The 18,600-nt window shown below is 54.3% G+C and overlaps 1 protein-coding gene across 5 annotated transcripts in view; it reads left to right on the top strand.

Moving 5' to 3' along the window:
* The window catches only part of SNED1 (sushi, nidogen and EGF like domains 1), a 102,335-nt gene that overhangs the window by 61,146 nt on the left and 22,589 nt on the right, over window positions 1-18,600 (top strand). For 4 of the 5 annotated variants that reach the window (XM_054550132.2, XM_024243748.3, XM_063713202.1 and 1 more), the window contains 11 exons: window positions 5,148-5,261; window positions 6,068-6,181; window positions 6,493-6,606; window positions 7,261-7,374; window positions 7,717-8,013; window positions 10,198-10,381; window positions 11,272-11,384; window positions 12,287-12,568; window positions 13,931-14,075; window positions 14,151-14,233; window positions 15,620-15,718. In XM_054550132.2, coding sequence (XP_054406107.1) covers window positions 5,148-5,261; window positions 6,068-6,181; window positions 6,493-6,606; window positions 7,261-7,374; window positions 7,717-8,013; window positions 10,198-10,381; window positions 11,272-11,384; window positions 12,287-12,568; window positions 13,931-14,075; window positions 14,151-14,233; window positions 15,620-15,718 — 1,659 coding nt within the window. The remainder of the gene's footprint in view (window positions 1-5,147; window positions 5,262-6,067; window positions 6,182-6,492; window positions 6,607-7,260; window positions 7,375-7,716; window positions 8,014-10,197; window positions 10,382-11,271; window positions 11,385-12,286; window positions 12,569-13,930; window positions 14,076-14,150; window positions 14,234-15,619; window positions 15,719-18,600) is intronic. The other variant, XM_063713200.1, reaches the window with a different exon arrangement.

An 18,600-nucleotide genomic window follows, 5' to 3' on the forward strand; every position in this document is an offset into this window, starting at 1 on the left:
GCGAGACTCTGTCTCTAAAAAGTTAAAAATTAAGAAATAAAATAAACTTAATACCTAAAAATCTTTATCCAGTCAAATCGTTATTCAAATGTGAGACCACAAAAAAATATATTCTCATACAAACACAGCTTCAGAGGCTTAGCAAAGAAAAAAGTGTCCTTTTCTGAAAGAAGTAAGACAATAATAAGATAATAAGATAAACCCAGTTAAGAGAAGGGAGAGTTACGAGATTTCATGGTAAGGCTTGTCACTATCCAAAAGGAGAAAAAAGTAATCAGAAAAACATGGCAAATATTAAGATTGGAAAGAATTATGATTGATAGAAAAAATACAAATATGAATGGACTAACTGTCCAGGTGAGAGATTGTCAAATGTGGTTATAAAACAAGCTAGCACTCTTAGACATTCCTAAAACATAAGACTATACAAAGAATGAAAGTGAAAGGAAAAAAATAGGTGTATACAAATCAAAATAAAACTGGCGTATTAGCTATATTACTATCAGAAAAAAGATTGTAAGACAAAAAGCATCATTAAGAATGAGAGGGTGTCTCTCAATGATAATTGGTTCCATTCACGAAGAAGATACAATTATAAATATTCAAGCATCTAATACAATAATCTCAATATATATAAAGCAAAAATTAAGAAACTGACATTAATACCAATGTTAGAAAAGAAGAAAATTTCAAACTTGATAAATATCTGACTTCAGAAGTTAGGAAAAAAATATGAAGTGATGCTGAAAAAAGTAGAAGGAAAGAGGAATAAAGGTAAAAGCCATAATTAATGAAGTAGAGATCCAAGATACCAAAGAAAGGACAAGCCAAAATTAGTTCTTTGAAAAGCCTAATGTAACATGTTTAGTGGATATAGATTACAACAAAATTAATTATGTGCTTATGTATCAGCAACCAACAATTAGAAAATGTAATTATAAAAAAGACAGATACAGAGAAAGATCAATGAAACCAAAAGCTGTTTCCTTGAAAAGATCATTAAAATTGGGCCAGGCACGGTGGCTCACGCCTGTAATCCCAGCACTTTGGGAGGCCAAGGCGGGCAGATCACAAGGTCAGGAGATGGATGCCATCCTGGCTAACACGGTGAAACCCTGTCTCTACTAAAAATACAAAAAATTAGCTGGGCGAGGTGGCGGGTTCCTGTAGTCCCAGCTACTCGGGAGGCTGAGGCAGGAGAATGGTGTGAACCCAGAAGGCGGAGCTTGCAGTGAGCCGAGATCACGCCACTGCCCTCCAGCCTGGGCGACACAGCAAGACTCTGTTTCAAAAAAAAAAAAAAAATCATTAACATTGATAAACCCTAGCTAGACTGATCAAGAAAAAGAGAGAAATGAGCAAGATCAAAATGGAAAAAGAGATCCTACCTCCTGTTTAAAGTGGAGCCCTTTAAACATTAAAGATCCTGCCAGTACTTAAAGGACAAGAGAACACTATGAGCGATTTTAGGCCAATGTATCTGACAATTTAGAGAGAACGGATACCCTGAAATACAAATTACCAGAACTGACGCAAGAGTAATAAAAAACATATACAGCCTTATATCTGTTACATTTAATTTGTAATTAAAAACCTTCCTCAGAACAGCTGTGTTAGATTGCTTCGCAGATGAATTCTACCAAATGTTTAAGAAAGGAATGATACCAACTTTGTACAACCTCTTTTAGAAAGAGCTACATATTTTTTAGAAAATGTAGGAGAGAAGAACACTTCTCATTTGATACCAAACTCAATTGATACCCAACTCATTTGATAACTTCTCAACTTACCTTGATACCAAAACCAGACACAGACACTACAAAATTTGAAGTTACAGACTGGTATCTCTCAAGAACATAGACACAACAATCCAAACAAAATATTACTAAGTCAAGCTCAGTACTATATAAAAGGATAATACAGTCATGACCAAGTGGGATTTTTCTCAAGGACACAGGTTGGTCTAACATTTAATGTCAATCAGTGTACTTCATCATGTTAGGAGATGAAAGAGAAAACTGTATCTCAATAGATGCAGGAAATTATTTGACAGATTCAACTGTGATTTGAAATTCTTAGTAAACTGAGAGTAGAAGATAATTTCCTCAACCTGATAAAGGACATCCATGAAAAACCTCAGCTACCAGTGTACTCAGTGGTGAAAGACTCCTGGAATCCGCACAAGGCAAGGTGTCCATTCAGTACGTATTCCCAGCATTTTCCTGGAGGCCCTAGACAGTGCCAGATGACAAGAAAAGGAAATGAAGGAAAGGAAGAAAGAATTAGAGATAATATGATTGTATACATAGAAAATCCTAAGGAAATTCTGTGAAAGAAGCTATAGAACTAACAAGTGAATTCAACTAGATCACAGGATACAGGGTCAGTGTATAGAACCTGTTGTATCAGTGAACACTTTGAAATGGAAGTGTTACATTAATAGCATCAAAAACATGATAAATTTTTAAATGCGTAAAAGGAACTATAAACATAAATGTAAAAGCTAAAACTATAAACTTTTTTTTTTTGAGACAGAATCTCACTCTCGCCCAGGCTGGAGTGCAGTGGCACAATCTCAGCTCACTGCAACCTCCGCCTCCCTGGTTCAAGCGATTCTCCTGCCTCAGTTTCCCGAGTAGCTGGGATTACAGGCACTCACCACCATGCCCAGCTAATTTTTATATTCTTAATAGAGACGGGGTTTCACCATGTTGGCCAGGCTGGTCTTGAACTCTTGACCTCTGGTGATCCACCCGCCTTGGGCTCCCAAAGTGCTGGATTACAGGCGTGAGCCACCACGCCCGTCCCTAACTATAAACTTCTAAAAGAAAGAAATACAAAAGCATATGAGAAAATATTCATGAGAGCTGGAATGAAATGATTTTGTACTTGGAAAAATATTATATTCTCTATTTTTCATACACAGGAATTAAATCCAGGTGGATTAAAGACTTAAATGTTTCTTTAAAAAAAAACTATACAGGGCCGGGCACATGGCTTATGCCTATAATCCCAGTACTTTGGGAGGCCAAGGCAGGAGGATTGTTTGAGTCCAGGAGTTTGAGACCAGCCTGTGCAACATAGAGAGACCCCCAACTCTACAAAAATAAACAAAAATTAACCAGGCGTAGCGGCGTGCACCTGTAGTCCCAGCTACTCAGGAGGCTAGGGTGGGAGGATCACTTGAAACCGGAGTTCACAGCTGCAGTGAACTGTGATTGCACTGCTGCATTCCAGCTTGGGTGACAGGGTGAGACCCTGTCTCAAAAAATATATATATATATATAATTTTGTGTGGAAAATAATAGGTAAATATATTTTTGACTTTGGGGTAGTGAAAGACTCCTTAAGCCGCAAAAAGAATTTAAAAAGAAGTAATGAATGTATTTGACTATATGAAAATTAGGAACCTAAATCCATAAACCTTAAAGAAGTGAAATTTAAACTACAAACTGGGAGAAGAGATAAATAGTCTCAAGACTACATGAAGAACTCTGATAAATCAATGAGAAAACAACCAAACAACCTAATAGGAAAATAGAAAAAAAACATGCATAGGCATTTCATGGAAGAAGAGATACAAAAGGCCAACAAACATAAAAAGAAATATTCTATTTCATTAGTAATCAGGGAAATGCAAATCAAAAGTGCAATGAGGTACATTCAGCTGGCAAATTTTCAGAAGTCTGAAAAGCCTGTACTGGTGAGAATGTGGATCAACAAGATTTCTTATGCATTGCTGGCGAGAGTATAAATTGCTAGAAGCACTTTGAAAACAATGTGGCAATCTGCCTATTGAGCAATCTGCCCGCTGTTGCTCATTTACATCAACTGTGTTCCAGCAATTGCACTTCTGGGTATAAACCTAAGAAAAACTTCCACATCTGCACCGGGAGATGGGAAAGAATATACACAGCAACATTTTTTGTAAAAGCAAAAAGTCTAGGCTGGGCGTAGACTCATGCCTGTAATCCCAGGTCTTTGGGAGGCTGAGGCAGGCGGATCACGAAGTCAGGAGTTCGAGACCAGCCTGGCCAACATAGTGAAACCCCATCTCTACTAAAAATACAAAAATTAGCTGGGCGTGGTGGTGGGCACCTGTAGTCCCAGCTACTTGGGAGGCTGGGACAGGAGAATCGCTTGAACCTGGGAGGCAGAGGTTGTGGTGAGCAAGATCATGCCATTGCACTCCAGCCTGGGCAACAAGAGCGAAACTCCATCTCAAAAGAAAAAAAAAAAAAAAGGAAAACGTCTAGAACCAACCCAAAGACCCAGCCAGTGAGAATGGGTGAAGTGTGATATAACCACACTGTGTAATGTTATTCAGCAGTGAAAATCAATGAACCACAGTGACCTACGGTGTGGAGTTCTCTTCTTCATATAATGCTGAGAGAAGACAATATATATCATGATGTACTATGAATAAAGTTCATAGACAACAAAAACAAATTCATTATTGTTTAGGCAATTTATAAAATTTTAAGCTAATTTTAATTACTTATTTTACTGCCAGAAAACCTAATTTTTAAAAGACAAGGAAATAATAAACCCAGAGATTCTTATCACAAGGGAGGAGAAGGGTGCACGGTCAGATGAGCCCATTCACCACTCTGGCTGCCGGGGTGGATGCTAGCCCCAGATGTCACTAAGTCATTACCATTTATCTACTTTTTAAGCATGAAATTAAACTTTAAAAAAATAAACATTTAAATTCAGGAGCACAACTCCCACTTTAAAAGAAACCTGTGGTGAATCTTTTAAAACTAAGACTTGTCCCAGATATACTGGTTTCATAGGTGACTATTATACATTGAAATGGCAAGATGGGACATGAGACATTTTCTGCCAAACCCCTGAGGCCTTTGTCCTGTCGGCCTGAACCATTGGAATTAAGTCCCACAGCATCTTCTGTGAGCCCTGGGGTGGTTTTGAGCCTGCCCTGTCGCTTCACAGGCACAGCCAGGCACTGAGCCCCAGGCCCACTGCCCTGCCCCAACTCCAAGGATATCCAGCCCCGGTCTCTGGCCTTTCCAAGCACTGATGACTTATCATCGAATTCTGTCTGGCCCCTCAGAACTAGTTTATGTGCATCTTAGTTTGGCTTAATCCTGGCCACATTGCTTTATTCTTGGGCTCTCTCCTCTCAGAAATCGATGAGTGCCGGTCTCAGCCGTGCCTGCATGGGGGCTCTTGCCAGGACCGCGTCGCTGGGTACCTGTGCCTCTGCAGTACAGGCTATGAGGGTGCCCACTGTGAGCTGGGTAAGAGGGGCCCTGGCCCCGCTGGGGTGACAGCTGCAGCACACTGGCCATGTGCCTGAGGCACTGGGTCCCCCAGACAGGTCTCTGTCTGGATGCCCGGACAGGTCTCTGTCTGGATGCCCGGACAGGTCTCTGTCTGGATGCCCGGACAGGTCTCTGTCTGGATGCCCGGACAGGTCTCTGTCTGGATCCCCGGACAGGTCTCTTTCTGGATGGCCAGGGTGGCCACTGCATGCTCTCTCGGGCCCCTGCCAGCTCTGACATCCAAGACAAAGATTTTGCAAATATCCCTTCCTGCACCTCCCCAGGGGAGACTGAGAGCCCAGCTGAGAAATGCTGGCCTGGCCTCAGGGCGCAGAGAAGGTGGGTGTCGCAGAGGGCAGGTCACAGTCTCTGACACCTGGTCGGTGCTGCCAGCCAGTGGAGGGAGGGGAGGCCTGCCCCATGAGCCCTGCACACCCTTGTACCTCGCTAGGGCTCTAAGCCTGAGAAAGAAACGCAGACTCCAGGGAGGGCAAGGCCCAGGGAGCCGTGCCCAGTCGTGGCCCTGGGGAGCCTCCCGTTGCGGAGTGGCCTGGAGGAAGGCGTGGCTTGGAGGCGGGGCTTTGCCAGCAGGCAGTGGAGGTGGCATGCCTCCCGAGGAGGGGCGGGTGTGGGGCTGAGTGAAGAAAAAGCGCATGTCCTGAGTAGTTGCTCCCAGCTGGGAAAGGGGTAACTGAAGCCCCAGGAAATACACAGAATCCTGGGGGCATGTGGGTGCCTCGGACCTGAGCCAGCAACACCCTTGACACCCCTTCTCTGTGCAGAGAGGGATGAGTGCCGAGCTCACCCCTGCAGAAATGGAGGCTCCTGCAGGAACCTCCCGGGGGCCTATGTCTGCCGGTGCCCTGCAGGCTTCGTTGGAGTCCACTGTGAGACAGGTAGGGGCTCCCTCCAGTGGGCCCCACATGCAGAGCCTGGGCCTCTGGAAGATCAGAGAGGAGGTGGGGCATCCCCACATTCCCTGCTGGGCAGGCCACCTGGGGAGAGGGACCCCCAGGGCTGCGGCAACCTTGGGAGGGAGGGGTGGAGGTGAGGGTGCTGGGGAGGGCTGAGGGGTGGGACCTGCCCACTGCCCCTCTCTCCTGACCTCTGCCCCTAGACTCCTCCTTTCCCTTCTTCCCGCTGTCCTCTCCTCCCTCCCCCAGACTCCCCCCTTGCGGCTTGGGCCCACTCTCTGGGTGTTCTCCAGAGGTGGACGCCTGCGACTCCAGCCCCTGCCAGCACGGAGGCCGGTGTGAAAGTGGCGGCGGGGCCTACCTGTGCGTCTGCCCAGAGAGCTTCTTCGGCTACCACTGCGAGACAGGTAGGGCGGCAGGCCCGCCTGCTCCCCACACTCTGCCCGCCTGCTCCCCACGCTCTGCCCGCTGCCTCGGAAGGCCCCTTCTCAGGCCGCAGGCCAGTGGCCCTCCGCCTGTCTCCCTTGGTCCCACAATGGTGCCTTCTAAACATCCCCATCTCCTGCGCTCACCCCCCGGACACCCCTCTTCACCCGAGGACACACCCGGGGTGGGGCCTCACGTCCACACACAGGCCCTGCTGCCCTTCAACAGGCCAAGTTTCTTGCACACCCAGGTCTGGCCCCTCGCTGTCCTTCCATCTGGAACATTCTCCCTAATCAGCCCCCAGTGGGATACCTTCTGATGAGACCTCCCTGACCACTGACCTCCCCTCCTCAAGCAGGACTGTCACTGGGGTGGTGGCCTGTCCTGTCCTGGTCCAGTGTCTCCCCTCAGCCAGTCCGGCTGGTGGCACTCAGCTGTGGAGGGTGGAGGAGCTGCTGGGTTGGGCCCCGCAGGGCAGTGGAGGTGGCAGAACCGAAGGGAGGCAGTAGCTATCCTGTGTTCCCTGCCCCTCCACACCCACACAGGGGGACCCAGTGCCCCAGGAGCAAGGGCCCGGCTGGAGCGGGGACCCCTGGCCACACCCCAACACACACTGCCACTTTTTCTCCCCTCAGTGAGTGACCCCTGCTTCTCCAGCCCCTGTGGGGGCCGTGGCTACTGCCTGGCCAGCAACGGCTCCCACAGCTGCACCTGCAAAGTGGGCTACACGGGCAAGGACTGCACCAAAGGTGGGTGGCGAGGACGCCTCCAGTGAGGGAGCCATGGGGGGGGTCCCCTCTCCCTAGAGGGCCCAACGGTCTGCAAGGGCAGAGCGTCTGGCTGCTGCTTGCCCAGGCCCCTTCCCTGAGGAACAGGGAGGGGATAAAAATCCCCCAGTGGGCTTGAAACACTGTCACACTTTCAAAAGTGTGACCCTCCTGGAGGTACGTGGCCAGGGACAAAGAAGGACTCTACCAGCGATGGCTGTGTCAGGCCCAAGAGCCAGACCCCGCTGAGCCACCGACGGGAGCCAGGTGTGCATAGCTGACAGCTGACAGTCCCCTCCCCTTGTTTTGACCCAAACCCTGAAGAGCTCTTCCCACCGACGGCCCTCAAGATGGAGAGAGTGGAGGAGAGTGGGGTCTCTATCTCCTGGAACCCGCCGGATGGTCCAGCCGCCAGACAGATGCTTGATGGCTACGCGGTCACCTACGTCTCCTCCGACGGCTCCTACCGCCGCACGGACTTTGTGGACAGGACCCGCTCCTCGCACCAGCTCCGGGCCCTGGCGGCCGGCAGGGCCTACAACATCTCCGTCTTCTCAGTGAAGCGCAACAGTAACAACAAGAATGACATCAGCAGGCCTGCCGTGCTGCTGGCTCACACGCGTGAGTGTCTCCGAGCCTGGCCGTCCCTGCCCAGCCCCTGCCCCTCGAGGGCAGCCCTGGCCCCGGCACCTGCAGGGCGGCTGTCATGCCGTCCACCTCCCTAGTTCTCGCAGCAGCAAGACAGACAACTGAGCTGGGGGTTGGAGGCACCACCCTGCTGCAGACAGAGCGCCGGGAGACAGAGCTGTGCGGGAGTGGCCTTGGGTCCACAAGATACAGGCATGGGATTGGGGCGCATAGAACAGAGCCAAGAGTGGGAGCAGCACAACCCCCAGGCATGGAGCTAGGAAGTGGGACTGGGGAGGAACGGGGGCTTCCCAAAAGGGTCCCTAGAAGGAGCCAGTGTCGGGGACAGGGGCCGCGGGGGTGGGCTTGGAGGGGCTGGGACTCTGGGGTGCTCTGAAGGCCTGGGGAGAATTTGAAAGAGGCACCTGCTCACAGGGATATGTAGGCGCTGGGATGTGCTAAGAGGAGGCATCAGTGGCTCAACTGGGAAGAGCCATGGGGCAGGTCCTAGATGGAATGACAGACCCAGAGCCTCCACCTGGAGTTGGCACTGAAAGCTGTGACCAGGTGTGACCCCTGAAGAGGGGGCCCTAGGAGGAGCCTCCTCAGAGCCTGAGCTGCCAGGATTGCAGGGGAGGCCTGGGTTGTGCACAGCCTGTGGGGTTGTTGGCGTGTCGGGGAGCAGAAGATGCTGAGCGCTCTAGGGAAGGCGTCAGGGCTTAGCGGGGCTTGTGTGCTGCTGGGAGGGATTCCGGGGAGGAGAAAGGAGTCCTAGAACACAGCGGTGGATGGACAGGGGCAGGGCCGGTAGAAAGCAGAGGGCTGGCCCTCCACAGAGCCCGGCTGCATCAGCTAGAGCACAGGGGATCTCGGAACAGGCTGGGCAGGAACCAAGTGGGGTGCAGGGCCATGGGGCTGTGGGACTCTCACCCAACATGCCTGTGGCCTCCAGACACAGGAGCAAGAATGGGGAAGGGGTGCCAGAGGCTCGAGGAAAGAGGAAAAGGTGATGAGAGCACAGAATGCTGCGAAGTGGCGTGATGGATGGATGGGTGGGTGGGTGGCCAGGGATTCAGGGAGGCCTGAGAACCCAGCAGGGCCCTGCGGGGCGGCCACGTGAGTTTGGTGAAACCTATGGGTAGCATGGCGGGTAGGCAGAGAGGAGCTCAGCAGCTCTCACAGGAGGAAGGCCTCCTGGCCACACCTGGGCCCCAGCTTGATGCCAATGCCAAGGGCATTGAGGGACAGGAGAAGGCATTCAGGGCAGCTCGAGCCCACCCAGAGGCCCACAAGGGCCTGTCCTGCAGGAGTTGACCACCAAGGGGCCGGAGTTCCCAACACAGCAAGGACACAGAGCACACCTCGGCCAGTGGGGAGCCTGGGCGCGTGTGCGGGTGGCACTGAGCAGGTGTCAGCAGGAGCTGCCAGGGCTGAGTAGAGGTGGCTCGCCTGGGCTGTTTTAGGAAGAAGCACCTGTGAGGCTGCCCCATGTGAGATCTGCCCTCAGAAGGTATCTGGAGTGAAGACAGAGCCTGCATTGCCCGCTGCAGAGTTGGGGCTCCAGCCAGCCATGGTGGGTGGAAGGGACCGCTGTCCACAGACCGGGGTGCTGAGCTGCCGGGAGCTGAGCGCTGCCCTCTGGGCTCTGCCTGGCGCATCAGCAGTGGCACTTGAGCTTCGGAGGAGACTGGCTGGGCGGGAAGCGGAGCTCACAAGTGGCCCCTTCCCTGCAGTCGCTGGGAGCTCTGTGTGTCCGTCCTCCTAGGACAGCGTTGCCCAGACCAGGCCCGGATGTGTGCCTTAGACCAAAATAGTCAACTGGCACAGAAAAGAGGGGAGGTCTGGGTTACTCATGTCCAGAGGGACTCCGGCCCATCCCCTGCCATGTCACTGCCACATCTAAATGGAGACTAAGACCCCTGCTTCTGGTAAGACGGGCTGGCCCACAGCGGGCTCCGCAGCCATCATGCCCACAGCGGGTTCTGCAGCTGTCAGCCCTGGAGGCCAGAGCCTGGGCATCCCACTCAGCCCGAGTCCCCTGAGCAGTTGATGGGACACCCTCTCCAGTACCTCTCTGTGGCCCCCAGCACCCTCCCAAGCCTGGTCTCATCTTGAGCCCCTGCACTCCCCCAGGAGCAAGGAGGGGCCAGCACCTGCTGAGCAGCCCATTCCCCCTAGGACCCCGCCCTGTGGAAGGCTTCGAGGTCACCAATGTGACGGCAAGCACCATCTCAGTGCAGTGGGCTCTGCACAGGATCCACCATGCCACCGTCAGTGGGGTCCGTGTGTCCATCCGCCACCCTGAGGCCCTCAGGGACCAGGCCACCGATGTGGACAGGAGTGTGGACAGGTTCACCTTTGGGTAAGAAGGGACACCCAGAGCATGGGGCTGGGGTGAAGGCAGGGGTGGGGGCTCGGGGACACGGGGCCCAGGTCTCGGGCACATTCTCCGTGTGTGGACTGTACACCTGCCGCTCCTCACCCGAGCGGAGGCAAAGGTCTCAGGTGAGCCAGCCTCAGACCCTGGAGGCTTCACTCCTGCCTCACCTCATCAGGGCTGCCAAGAGAGGATACACCTTGGCAGTGTTTTAAAGTGTCCAAAAAGAGCAGGAAAAGCTCTGAAAATCTGGGGGCACACCTTCCACACAGATCAGGAGAGTGACTTGGCCCCTCAGAGAGCACTGGCCAGCGAGGGTAGGTGGTAGCAGCCCCGAGCTCTCCCAGGAGTCCCACAGTGGACCCCTGTGATTTGGTCGTCAGCCAAAGAGAAAGCTTCCGATTCGTGCTCAGCACAGGCAGGGGTGCAGGGAAAGACCAGAGAGCGAGTGGGAAGGAAGACTCCAGCCAGCAGCTTCCTGGGGCTGGGGCGGCATTGGCCTCACGTTGCCCTGTGGTTTCCTGAGAATTTACATCAGCTCACCTGTGCTGAGGGCCCGTCCCCCATCCCTGCACAGCGACCACTTCCCCCTTCTCTGGCCTCTCCCATCTGAACACCGGCCCTCTGACCGTACTGTAGCAGCCCCAAGCGCACCCGATCCTCCTCCGCTTCCCAGACTGTGGGTTGGCTTCCCGCTCTAGGAGCACACGGCTCTGAGGGCCATGAGTCTGCCCCTCGTGGAGGTCGCCTGGGCCACCAGCAGCAGGACGACCTCCCCCTGGTCACCTCCTACCTGGGGGAGTTGCGGTCTGGCAGCAGAGTCACACACAGGTCCCAGACATCCCTGTTCTCTCTTTGTCACCTCCTGCCCACAGGGCCCTGCTGCCTGGGAGGAGGTACGCCATCCAGCTGACCACCCTCAGTGGGCTCAGGGGAGAGGAGCACCCCACGGAGAGCCTGGCCACCGCACCGACGCACGTGTGGACCCGTGAGTAGAGCAGCGCGGCCGCTGGCACACGAAAGGCCATCTTCTAGAAGCTCTGGCTTCCTTCCAGCCTCCCCTAGTCCTCTCCAAAGCGTCCACAACACCAGAAACCCAGCCCCTGGCCTCCCGGACGTCTCTTCCGCTGGGGCCACTGAGCAGGGGCCACTGGGCAGGAGCCGCTGGGCTGGGCTGGGCCCTTGTGCTGGGACAGCTGTCCAGGGCAGTCTCCATCTCTAAAGGTTCCTGGTAGCTCCTCAGCATGGAGTTCCTACTGGACACCGACCAGAGGGTCAGAGGAACTCACTGGGATAGGGATACCCACGCTGTCCAGGGCCCTTGTACCTTGCAACCAGCTCCCTCTAGCTAAGCTCCCTAAGCTCCTGGTGTCACTAGGCCCACACCCCCTCCCCAGTGCATGGGAGGGGCGACAGCATGGACAGTCAGCACGCAAGGGAGGGACGGGTGAACTGGGCAGAGGGGAGGCTGCAGCTCCCTCTGTGAGGAACAGAGGCTTGAGCAGGCCCCTGCCCACCTGTGTACTCGGATGCTGCCCGCCCGGGAAGGCACGGGAAAGGCTGGTGGGGCAGGGGAGTCTGCACAGGGCTCTACGCTGCCAGGCTCAGGGGAACCGACAGTGCTGCAGGGAGGGTGCCAGCTGACGGGCCAGGGCCTGGGGGCTTCACACGATGGATCCTAACCCGAGGGGAGGGTGGCAACCGGGGGCCTGCAGGCCTCTCTGTTAGGAGATTCTGCTGTACGTGCTAGCCCACACCCCGCCTCAGCACTGTACCATTCTCCATAATAAAGAATCTGGCTTCCAGCAAGGCTGCAGCAGCCCATGTCAGGTTCTCGCCAGAGGACCCTGTGGGCACCCCCTCACCTCTCCCTGCTCCTGCCTCGTCCAGGGCCCTTGCCTCCAGCAAACCTGACCGCCGCCCGAGTCACTGCCACCTCTGCCCACGTGGTCTGGGATGCCCCGACTCCAGGCAGCTTGCTGGAAGCTTATGTCATCAATGTGACCACCAGCCAGAGCACCAAGAGCCGCTATGTCCCCAACGGGAAGCTGGCGTCCTACACGGTGCGCGACCTGCTGCCGGGACGGCGGTACCAGCTCTCCGTGATAGCAGTGCAGAGCACGGAGCTTGGGCCGCTGCACAGCGAGCCCGCCCACCTCTACATCATCACCTGTGAGTGCCGCGGGCCCTGCGTGTGGGCGGGGGCAGTGTTTGCCAGCCCTCCACCCTGTTCAGGACTGACCTGGCCCTGCAGGGACCTGGGATGCCAGGCAGACAGCCTAGAAACAGGACCGTGTTGGCAGGGGAGGAGTCTGTGTATGAAGGTGGAGGCTTTTCAAACCCACGAGGAAAGGAAGGACTCATGGGCAGGTGGCACCAACAATTGGAATAATAAGCACATTGAGCCTCAGCTCGTGCTGGACCCTCCCATAGATCCCAGACAGGCCGAGCATCACCTGAAAACAGGTGCCGAGGGTGGCGGCAAGGAGGAAGCCTCCGGAAGTGGCCTGCATTGCAGCCCAGGCCTGACCCATGAAGAGCCACTGGACACAGACAAAGGGCCAGGAGGCCACAGGCAGGGGCCTGCAAGGCAGGCAGGAATGCTGGGGCACAGAGGCACAGGGCAGAAGCCGCTCAGAGTGGGGACAGAGGCTCCGAAGGGCTCAGGTCTGCTCCCAAGTGCAGAGGTGGCCCTTCCAGGCTCCACCAGGGTCCTGAACGCCCCACTTAGGTCTTCCAAGTTTACAGAAGGAGGTGTGGGAAAATGCAGGAGCGGAACAGGGAGAGAAGAAAGAGACGGAGACAAGCAGGGAGGTGAGGCCACGGCCGGACAGAGCAGAGCAGGGCGCGGCTCCCCAGGGAAGAGAGGGCTCTGACCCCAGGCTCCTCTCCAACCCGTGATGCTGTGCTGGGGACACAAAGTGCATGAGCTTGGCGAGTTCTCAGACCCAACCCTGCCACCCCCACCAGCTTGGGGCCAAGCCCACCAGCCAGGCAGAAGGGGCAGGCTGGGACCTCTGTGAGCTGGCGTCAGAGTGAGAGGGAAGGGGAAGGAGGGCCCAGCCTGGGAGGCTGAAGGACACTGTTACGGTGACAGATGCACCCTCACTCTCAGGGCACATGCTGGGGTGGGGACTCCCAGCTGAAGCGTCCCATCAGGAGGCCAGTGGGGAGAACCACTGTGCCTCCAGGGCAGCCTGGGACCTGAGTCCGAGCCCGAGTGCCCAGCCGCTTGAGAACTTGAGTGACGGGCAGGGGCCTAGACTCAGCCCTGCCTCACGACTCCCAGGCCAGTGCGTGCCTGTGTCATGGCTGTGCATGGCTCCTCCTCAGAAGGATGCGGCGGGTGGGCTGGAAGGGAACCCAGGGCATCTGGGGAAGCCACAAGCACCTTGGATGACCATGGCCCACGCATATGCCCCCCTTCCCTTCTCCAAGCATGGCTGAGTGTGAGGGGCACCTCCCACGCCACAGGGCAGGGACAGGAGCAGAGGGCAGCCCCAGACCAGCCCCTTCCTCCTGCCTGCTCTGCAGCCCCCAGGGATGGCGCCGACAGACGCTGGCACCAGGGAGGACACCACCCTCGGGTGCTCAGGAACAGACCGCCCCCAGCGCGTCTGCCGGAGCTGCGCCTGCTCAATGACCACAGCGCCCCCGAGACCCCCACCCAGCCCCCCAGGTACATGCCCCACCCGTCGGCCCCATCGCCCGAGGCGGCGCTCGGACTGTGGTGACCCTTCCACCCTCTCTGCAGGTTCTCGGAGCTTGTGGACGGCAGAGGAAGAGTGAGCGCCAGATTCAGCGGCTCACCCAGCAAAGCAGCCACCGTGAGATCACGTGAGTGCCGGGGCCTCCCCACCAACCTTGGTGGCCAACGCTTGTCCTCACTGCCACTCTCACCAGGCCTGTCCCCTACATGATGAGCCCACCCCCACCTCCCAGCGCAGTCTCCAGCCAGGGACCCCCACCCCGACGGTACGCAAGGCGCGGGGCTCATGGGGCGCCGGCAGCATGCACCTCCATGGCGGGAGGGGCAGCTCGTGAGGGCCTCACGTCAGTGTGTGGGCTGGAGGCACAGGCTGCTGGTAAGGCACGCAAGAGAAGATAAACATTTTAGAAGCCGGTCTGAGACATTACAGCAGCTTTATTTGCCAAAGTAGGGCTCTGAGCTTTGTTTTAGTAAGCCATGGGCAGGAGGCCATGAGGGTCTAACCCGCCACTCCGAGTGTGGTCCAGCAAATCCTCCGCCACTGTCCTAGCAAGATCCTCCCGGTGGCAGCAAGGCTGATGGGCCCAGGTGCCTCGGCCCTTTCCCACCGGGTTTACTGGATGAGTGCCGCTCTGGGAATCTGCCTGTGATTCTGACACAGAAGCCCTGAGACATGTTGGCAGGAGTGAGGCAGGCGCCACCCTGCCCCAGAGGAGACCTCTCTGGCCCTTGCCTCTCACCTGGAAGGCCAGGTGCTCATCCTCATGGAACTCCCCAACAGAGCCTAGTCACCAGTTTAATGAACACGTTCTGAGCAAAAACTCCTCAGTCAGGGGAGGGAGGGAAATGCAGCAAGGAGAGTGGCAAGGAGGGAGCAGAGCCCTGGGGTCCCTGCCGCATGGTGAGCAGGGGAGAGAGCCCCCAGCAAGGTGTCTGAGGAGAGGGCAGGCAGCTGCCCGGGATGTCCAGTAGTGGGCAGGTGAGATCTGGAGTACAGAGGGGGGCCCGTTGTACTTGTAGCTATGGAAGCGGATATCAAGTGCCCGAGGGTGCGGTTGAGATCCCTGCATGAGAAGTGATGCGGCTGGGGGCGAGGGCATGAGGAAGGTCAGTACAGACTGAGGGCAGCTCAGAGAGAACAGGGGGTGCCGCAGCCTCCAAGAAGCAGGGGTGGAAGGAGAGGAGTGCAGAATTTGACCCTAAGAAGAAAGCAACCGCATCAGCCGTGAGGATGGGGCCTCTCAGCATGATCGCTGGTGGCTGTCCCTGAAGCAGCTCTGAGGGGGTCCTGCAAGGGGAAGCCCCGCCCCTCCAGAGGGTCAGCAGGAGGGCGAGGCCAGCCCTTCAGGGGAGGCAGCGCTGGGGCCAACAGGTGCCGGGGCCACACAGGGAGCCTGGTCCCCACCAGGGACATCCGTGCTCCCTGAGGTATAGAAGCACTCAAAAGGGTGGCCCCAGGACCATCCCGGGTGCAAAGCAGCTGCGCCATGTGGTCACCGCCTGGCTTCTCCTAGAACCCACAGCCTCGGCGCAGCTCGAGAACACAGAGGAAGCCCCCAAGCAGGTCAGCCTGGCCCTCCAGCTCCCTGAACACAGCAACAAGGACGTCGGAAGTAAGTCAGCAGCGCTGGTGGGGACTTTGGGACTGACTGCTCTCAGGGGCCTTAGAGGCTGTAGGCAGGAGGGACCACCCACAGTGAGGAAACAGGAGGCACAGAGCCTACCTGAGGGGAGCCCGAGCGCCAGGCACCCCGGTGTGGGAAGATGGGGTGAAGCTACACCACCCAAGCAGTGGGACCCCACAGACCTGAACAGGCCAGGGGGCAGGACCCACCCAAACCACCCAGAGTCTGAGCTAGTGAGACTGGCTTTGCCGCTGCCTCCCCTCCCCTCCCCTCCTTCGCCGCCACATGCAACAGAGCCCACCCCACCCCCTGCCTCTGGACCCCTCACCCCTCGCTTCTCCAAAGAGGAGCAGGCAGTCAGGATGGGGGAAGCAGAGGGAGCAGCCACTGGGCGAGCCCCAGCTTGAGGACCAGCTGGGCCCTGCGGACACTCAGGTTATGCAGGACCTGAACTGTCTCCTAGGCCGGGGCTCTGCCTCGTGAGAATCGAGGCCAGCACGTCCCTGCAGGGCACCAAGCATCTGCTGAGCACCTGCAGTAAGAGTTCCCAGATGCTCAAGAGGCAGTTCCCCTTCGGGCAGCACCAATACATGTGTGTTCCTCACCCTGAGTCAGACTCTACCTTTCTCCTGGTTCTAATCCTTTGGGGCTGTGTCCTCTATGGACAGCTCTCCTAGCACCCGGTGACCTATACTCCTCTGAGTCACACCACAGACTCAGATTGGGATCACCCCTCAACCCAACCCCAAAGAAGGCCTAGTACTTGGTAAAGGTGTGAGCTGCTGAGCATGGTCTCACCCGCAAGGCCTTGCCCCAGCTTCTCAAGGACATCTGTACACATCAAGGGCACCTGCGGTGCCAGAGGGTGCGTTTGTAAGTGGCAGTTTTGCCGAACCCTAAGTTCACCTTCCCCCCCGCCCTCACCGTACGAAGTCTGGACTTGCTGCTAGCCCCTGTGAGCACCAGGAGGACTGGTTTGTGCATCTGATGCGGTGAGTGAAGGATTCTCTTAATTAAGGTGTGGCCCATTCAGAGTGAAGACTCTTGTGTTGATCTTTAAGTGAACTAAAACAAACATGTCATCAGACGGTTTGCATTATGTCAGCCCCTTTAAATACCAGGTATTCATTTCCTAGAACTCAGAAATTGGAGGGGCATGTGTTACCCTCCTGGGTCTCTTTAGCAGGAGAGATTCAAGATGACCGCCGGGCTGGCCCCGAGGTCACTACAATCATGTGGTGTTTGCCAGCACTAGATGCTCATGCCCTGGTGGGTGCAAAATGATTTTAAGTGATAACACGAAAAGTAGACTCTTTAGTGGCCCCTCGATGCGCAAAGCCAGTCATGATCTTTGGTTCATGTTGCACTCTCACGCTAGCTACCTTTTATTTAGTTATTAGCCTTTGACTAATGACTTTAAATCAAGAACCCAACCTATAAACTTGAATGTGAACCATACCTTCTATCTTGCCATCATACTGCCTGTTCTCTCCCCTCAGTTAACCATGATGCTGAACTTCGTGCCTAGAATGTCTTTGGTTTTTTCAGAGTGGAAGGTGGGGGGAGTGATTTTATCGTACATATATGTGTGGCAGAACAATAAGTGAGTTTTCTTTGCAAGATAATTATCTTGCCATATGTGATCGTTAGACCTGTGTTTTCACTCCACATTCTCGGACAGAGGTTGGCCCATGAGGTCTGGGCGGCTGCGGCTTACTCACACCCACTACTGAGCAGAGAGTCCACTGAGTGAATTGACCGGCTCTTCTCCCCTCTCTGTGCAGAGAGAACATGTAGGTTGTGTTTGGTATGAGCAGTGCTGCAGTGGATGTCCCCGTACAGGTTTTCCAGTATGTGTGCGAGAGTGGAAAAGCTGGATCTAGGATGAGGATGTGTGAATGCCCAAATTACACGAGAACTAAGTCATTTTCTAAGAGGCGATAGCAGTCTGCGCTCCCTCCAGCAGTGATGAAGACATGCAGTGAATCCAGTCTCTCTAGAACTAGGTTTTGCTGGGTTTGCAGATCCTGCAGGCAGAACGGGTGGGTTGCACACCCCTGGGATCTGGGTTTGCATCTCCTGAGCACTGATGTGACGGAGCCTCCTCATGGGCATCCACCAAAGGTGTTTGCTTCTGTGAAATGCCTGATCACGCCTTTTGACTTTTTGTTGGGTTATTTGTACTCTTCTTATTCATTTGTCAAAATTCTTATATGTTTTGATACTGATCATTTTTCAGTTCTGTGTTCTGCAGGTATCTTCTTCCATCCTCTGGCTTGTCTTTCCCTATTCTTGGTGGTACTTCTTAATAGAGAAAAGTTCATAATCAAATTTATCGAGCATTAGTGGTTAATGACTTGGGGGCCTTCTTTAAAAAATATCCTTCCCCACACCAAAGTTAGAAAGTTATTCATGTATATTTTTTTCGCAAAGACTTAAAGTTTTGCTTTTGACCTGTAAGTCATTAATCTATTAGACTGTGTGTGTGTGAGAAATTGGGCTGCAATTTCACTTTTTATGCATATGGGTAAACTGGATTTTTCATCTCTTCATGCTAAAAAGTCCCTTTTTCCCCCACTGTCAGTATCAAAATTCCACATATAAAAGTAGAATTCTGGCTGCATCAGTTTGATACATCTGTGCCAATACTGCCCTGTGTTCACTCTAACTTTGTAAGTCCTGGAACTGATTAGGAAGGTTTCTTTCCTTTACTCTTCATCTTCAGAAGTATCATTGCTACCCTTGGCCTTTTTTCTTCCACATATATACCTTCAAATCTAGTCACACTCTATGGAAAAGGCCTTTGAGATAATGACTGGGTGTGCATTCAATCCATTGACCATTTTTGTGAAAACTGACATCTTTAGGAT

The sequence above is a fragment of the Pongo abelii genome, chromosome 11 (assembly GCF_028885655.2).
Source record: "Pongo abelii isolate AG06213 chromosome 11, NHGRI_mPonAbe1-v2.0_pri, whole genome shotgun sequence".
NCBI lineage: Eukaryota > Metazoa > Chordata > Mammalia > Primates > Hominidae > Pongo > Pongo abelii.